Genomic DNA, 6,733 nt, shown 5'->3' with positions numbered 1-6,733 from the left:
AAACTACTGCTCTCAATAGTTTATCTCAAATGTTGCAAGCCAATCCAAACTGTACTCGTCATAATTGCCACTTGAAAATTGGGGGAAGCTAAATCAATGTTGCACATAAGAGGATAGAAAGAAGGAAACGAAGGAAAAGCTTTTAAAGCACTCGTAATCGCCTATCTTTGGAATATTGGAAAGCTCTAGCATACCCCGAATCTTGGTCTCTTTGTTGCATCATATTTTCCTTTCCCCCTTCCTTTGTTTCCTTCTTTTTTCGGTCACAATTGCAAGCAAAGCAAGGATTCCAAAACAACAACCAATCCACATTTGCATATTTGGATTTCGGCAGTCAAATTCGGAATAGAAGAATATCAGATTTATCTACCAACATGTAAGAAAATAAACAGAGCGGTGATCTAACTCTTAACTACACCATTTACTACCCCCAAAACAGGGCAAACTCCACATTCTGTTTTGTCATTTTTGGCTTTCGACTCCGAACAAAACGATGGCATATTGAACACTAGTAAGTAGTAAGTTGCAGAATTAGTACACTGACAGTCTTGGCTCTTGTATAGTTAGACACAGATGTGACTGAAAACTAATGAGGGCTGGATGAACTCAATAACTATGATTGATCTATCAAAATTCTACACCGAACCGATCACGAAAACAATTTTCTATTTCGACCAAGAACTAATTTCCCCGACATTTCAATCGCACAGTGTACATGAACTCTGCTTGAATAGTAGAACTCTAGCTCTAATTTTGATCCCACAGACATAGAACAGGTAAAAAATAAAAAATAAAAAATAAAAATTCTGAAATTCTGATTTGCTAGCCAAAATTAATCCAAAATGTTGATATTCTAATAAGAGTGGAGTATTTACGGTTCTTAATTACCTACTACTAAAATCATACCTCCGATAACCACCGGAAATACTCGGAGAACTCGACGCCGACTTGGCCGGACTCCGATATCCACTCTCCCGTGCCGCCTATCTCACTCCGACGGCTACTGCCGGTAAAGAATCTGCCGGAGCTTCGTAGAGAAGAGCTGGAGAGTCTATCCACGAATTCCTTGAGCCAGCTCCTTCCCGAGGCCACGTCAGCAGCTAGACTGGCCTCCGACGGCAACGGCGGCGGCGGGAGCTCGCCGAGAACGACAATCACCTCTTCTTTCCGATCAGACGAGCCGTTTCTGGCATTGGACAATTGGACCTCCGAGTCGTCGTCGACGAGGTAGTCGAAGGATCCGATGGAGTAGGAGCGGCGCGCGCTGGAGTTGGACGTCGTAGTTGTTTGGCGGCGGCTGACGTTGCCAATCTCGAGTCGGAAGCTATCGCCGCCGCCGCCGCGGGCGGAGGAGCCTGCATTCTCGACCAGAGTCATGAGCTCGGAGTCCGACGCGGAAATCGGCGACCGGCAGAGCGGGCAGGTCTGCTGGGAGTGGAGCCATGTGTCGATGCACGAGACGTGGAAGGCGTGACAGCAGAGAGGGAGCAACCGGAGCTGATCGTCGTGCTCGAACTTCGAGAGGCAGACGGCGCAGTCGGCGGCCACGACGGCGGTGGAGGAGGCTCGGCGGTTCTTGATGGCGGAGAAGGCGAAGACCGGGAGCGCGGCGACGGGATCGGCGGCAGCGGATTCGGCAGGAGAGACTCGCCGGCTGGAGGTGCGGGCGGGTGCGTCGTCGCCGGAGGAGGGAGTGACGTGGCGGAGGAAGCGGTTGTTGATGCAGCGGAGGATTCGGCAGAGGGAAAATGAAGCCACCACGGTGACGACGACGATGAGGAGGATGATGAGAATGCTCGGACTTAAGGTTTTCACGGTCAACGAGCGGTTGTTGTGAGGTGGCGAGGTGGTGGAGGTTGATAATGGCGGTGGCGGTGGCGGTGGTGGTGGTGCTCCGGACATGGTTGACGTCAGAGAGAGAAGAGAGGAGAGGGGAGAAGAGGAGGGGGAGTTATAAATGTGTTTGTTTGGTTTCGTATGTAATAGCAATCAGAAAGAAACAATGGGAAAGAAGAGGGAAATATGGGGGGAGGGACACGTGATAGAGGGGAGCCTCGCACGTGGGAATTAAGCGTGTGACTCGCACGTGTGGGGTTCTCTCTGTAGCGGTGATGGTGGTGGACGGGGTGGTGGTGATGCTGAGAAGACGTGAATGGGACTACTGCAGTTAATATGGCAATTGCTGGTGGTGGTACAGAGTCTGCAGAGACACCGAGGGTGGTGGTGTAAATGCGGAGGATTAAATGCGCTACTCTTGAAGAAAGGCTCGGTGTGAATTACTACTATATCCCTAGAGACATCAAAGTTTCATATCTCTGTCGGCAACCTAGACTTCACTTAACTCTTTGATTCGAACTGTTTCACTATAAAGCATTAAACTCTAGAGCATATAGTCATTGGATTAGCAGCTTATTATGTAAGACACACAGAAAAAATGACTAATTTAATAGTTCTCGTGCGGAAAGTATAAAACTTTTGCTTTAATTACTGCTATATCCCTAGAGACATCAAAGTTTCATATCTATTTCGGCAACCTAAACTTCACTTAACTCTTTGATTCGAACTGTTTCACTATAAAGCATTAAACTCTAGAGCATATAGTCATTGGATTAGCTTATTATGTAAGACACACAGAAAACAATGACTAATTTAATAGTTCTCGTGCGGAAAGTATAAAACTTTTGCTTTAATTAGTTCCCCCCCCCCTCTTACTGTGAGGTATTAGGTTATGGGGAAATTACGGTTTTGTTTGTGAATTTCTTGACTATAATAGCCGAACTCAAACTTCTTATATATAAAGGAGAGACTTATGCCGCTAAATTAAATAGTCGTGGACGTGAATTTGACAGTTTCTTTAAGTATGCAGTATACGACTACAAGAGCCGAACTCAAACTTCTCATTTATAGAGGAGAGACTTATGCCGCCAAATTAAATAGTCATGGATGTAATTTTGACAATTTTGGTTCATGTTTGTGAAATTAATAAACTCTGATTGGTTGTTGGAAACAAACTAATTCAAATTGGACTAAAAAATTATAATTCATGTTATGCAAATTATTTCCTAAACGCTTACTTGCAAACCCAGAATTGAATGAGAACAATTATTCTCTTTATTTGATTAGCAAGAAGTTTCAGAGACTTAATTTCTCCACATTAATGGAGCCCTCCCTAAGAAAATAAGAACCCTGTGAAAATGAGGTGGTGGATTAAGTATCACCAAGACGACGCCGTTTCCCACTCTCCCCAACTCCACAGGAACAGGTCAATGAGATCCAGATCAGTTTTTCAGGTAAACTGACTTAACTAAAGCAATGGATCGATCTAGTGGAGCAAGCATGTGATTAGTTAGTTGTTTAATCTATTGACTAACAAATTAAATTAGTATTTGACATTCTTTTTTGGGTACTTGAAGGTCATTAATAACAACAAAACATTATCACATTCTTTTGCAGATAACATGATCTGAAAATGGGAATGATGCAAATATTAGTGTACTATGTGCTATTATTGTAATGGCATAACCATAGCATTACCCTTTTGATTAATGCTACGATATCTTATACTATATAAACTATATAAAAAGTGTACCCAAATCTAAGTTATGTAAGTACAGCACTATCTGTTTAGGTCATTTTATTATTGTCACACTTCTGTTTCTCTCTGTCTTTCTGGCATGGAATTACTTCTTCCACACTCTTGGCTTGCAGGTTTTTTTAAGATGTAGAAGTGCATATAAATATTCGACCAAAAAAAAAAAGTGTATATAAATATGGGATGAAATCTGCTGTCCCCAAAAATACTGTGTCAAACCAGTCCCCATGCATTCATTGGTCCACAAAGAATAAAATATGGAACAAAAGATTAAGAAAATATTTTCTTAATCTTTATGGACCAATGAATGCATGGGGACAGATTTGGCACAGGGTATTAGGGACAGCAGATTTCTTCCCATATAAATATAACCTCTTCCCAAGGGAATTGCATTATTGTTTTGAATGAAGGTAGTTGGTTTTGTTGGGTGGATAAAAGAAGGTGGTTTGTTTTGTTAGCATTGGGCAGGAACATTGATCATCTTAATTTGTATTGGATTTATATTGTGTATATTTTGAATAACATTTGGTGTCCTCAGATGTTTGAATTTGGTGTGCTCATATGTGGTTTCCTCTTAAACTTGAACTACCCAGTGGTGTTGAGATCAAATTACCGAGGAGACGTCGATTTTCTTGTGCATTTTACTAGTCATGTTTTTGGTAACAATTTTGGGCACTATGATGGAGCATAAATTCCCATGATATTTTATAGGGGTGGATAGAAGCTAACCCGTACAATGAAAACCGACATACCCGACCTGAACATATATAAGATAGAAAATAAAGAACAACTACCTAATTTGAATAAAAGCGGTTTGAAATTGGGCAAGATTTTTAAACTGACCGAATTTATAGCCGTTTTTTCTTTGATGTACTTTTAGCCGCTTTTTCTCTTTCTCGTTGAGAAATAACCTCTCCTCTTTCACAAGGGAAATATCTCACCGCTCTAATGATAATCCGGTGTTCTTATTTGTGAATTCTTATTCAATTTGGGTAAGGTGTTGTCTATTTTGTTCAATTTATTTGCTTTTTGGATTGAGATTGGATAGGATTTATATCTATTATGATTCACATATAATTTATAATTTCTAAATTATATATATATATATATATATATATATATATATATATATATATATATATGCAATCCTAGATTTGGAGGGGTTGAGTGAACTCAGATCAATGGTGAAACGGCCCTGAGATTAGTGGAATTGTAGAATTTTACAAGGTGAAAGTCATATATCCGACATGCTAAGCACATAATATAGAAAGAGATAATGGGTTTAACGAAGACTTTACAAAGTGTGAAATTTGAAAATCACATAAGTGGAAGCATAAAAATTAATGTCACAGAGCGTCGATTAGTTGACCCTCCTCGGCCAACCCTAATTACACCATTGCCAATTAATTAATCATGCATGAAGTTTCTCTCGAATGTATTATCATAATAAACAAGATTTTCTCTTTATTCACGAGAAAAGCATGCCTTACCAAAATCCATCACTTCACATGAATGTATTATCATAATGGAAAAGCAGATCCTAGCTCTTAATTTCTTGCGGAATAAGTCAATTGACAGAAACAATTGGTAGAAAAATTAGAGAGAAGCTAGTATTATCGAAATCGATCACTCCATTTCCGACTAGGCTCCAAATATGCTCTTAATTTCTTGTGGAAGTCAATTGATAAAAACCAGTATAAAACAAAGTAGATACTCCTCAAAAAAAAAAAAACAAAGTAGATACAGATCCCCAAGACTTTCATAATGTGAACTCCATGGGGATAATATAGTTTTTCTTTTTCTTTTTCTTCTTCATCTTCTCCAAACTGCAGGTCTATTTACCCAAAACTTGCAGAGAAATTTACACAACGTCCTTTCGTTCCCATATATATGTAATCGCTGACATAACATTATATGCAGTTACGTGTAATTCTCATCCTAATTTTGTTTACTGAATTAGATTAATGAAGCATCGACGACCTTATAAATTATATAAGCAGTCAATTAAGCTCCTATTGTGTTTCTGAAGGTGATGATGGAGATGACTCAGATGAGTAAGAGAGCAACTATGTCTGCGCTTGACCTTGACCTAAACGACCCAAACACAACCACACACGACATGCGCATAGAGTCAGAAGATTTCCTAACAAAACAAAATAGATAAATAATGAGAGAAGAGACTAAGAGCAACTTTAAGTGCGGACAATTCTAGCTTTAATAAAAAAAATTTGTCGCATAAGGCACCAAATTAGTTCATATTTTATTCATTTTCTTATAGATATTTTCTTCTCTTCTTCCATCTACACTGGCCCTCGGCTCGATTTCACCCATTTTGAAAGTAATTTTGCTTTCCTTGTGATGGATATCACCTAATATATATGAAATGGCATGAAGATCGAAAACCAACAAAACTGGAGACATATGTCACTTAACATTTTTCTCATACGTCCTCAACTTTTTCCATCATTATTCTCCTCACTAATTTAGAATTGCTTAAAACTTGAATCGTCTTTTTTAGGTTACCAATGCCTAGTACTTATCAAATCAAAACTTTTATAGTCATCCAATTAATTTTATCAAAATTACGGTTTTGATTATGACAAGTACTCGACTACTTCTCTAATATGGCTGAATGATTAAATGGTTTTCGAGATGAATAATGATGATCAATATCTGCTTTGCTAACTATAATACATTAATACTACAGGCAGAGAAGAATAAGAAAGAGAAGGTCGGACAAAAACTTACTAGTATTCTTGATTGATGAATTTATTTAACAAACAGAACATTAAAGGGAACACAACAACACGGAAAGTACGTTTAGGGAAATTTTCAAGGGGATAAGATTCAAAATGAACTAGTAAGAAGAGAGACTATTACTTCAACCCTGTCATTCTCAAAAAAGAAAGAAAAAGAATACTTCAACCCTGTCGATATATCTAGAGATTACTTGGCAATAACAAACCCTTCTGAACTTCCACAAAGATTCTTATTAATCTATCAAAAGTCTTGACTCCTCCTAACTAATAGCGATATTTTTACTGTGAAGAGCTATATCAAATTTGATCGACAAGAGAATGCAACTCTACGTAGATACTAAACAATCACTATATACACTCTAGCTATTTGATGACATCAAAG

The 6,733-nt window shown here is 39.0% G+C and overlaps 1 protein-coding gene across 1 annotated transcript; it reads right to left on the bottom strand.

Moving 5' to 3' along the window:
• Positions 1–647: 647 nt before the first annotated feature.
• Positions 648–1,969, bottom strand: LOC133715769 (E3 ubiquitin-protein ligase ATL4). The gene has a single exon (XM_062142405.1). It carries the CDS (start codon positions 1,900–1,902, stop codon positions 901–903), a length of 1,002 nt encoding a protein of 333 aa, XP_061998389.1. The 5' UTR covers positions 1,903–1,969; the 3' UTR covers positions 648–900.
• Positions 1,970–6,733: the final 4,764 nt, after the last annotated feature.

This window comes from Rosa rugosa, chromosome 6 (genome assembly GCF_958449725.1).
Source record: "Rosa rugosa chromosome 6, drRosRugo1.1, whole genome shotgun sequence".
Classification (NCBI taxonomy): domain Eukaryota; kingdom Viridiplantae; phylum Streptophyta; class Magnoliopsida; order Rosales; family Rosaceae; genus Rosa; species Rosa rugosa.
The sequence above is the reverse complement of the archived record's forward strand: the minus strand, read 5'-3'. Positions and strand labels throughout refer to the sequence as shown.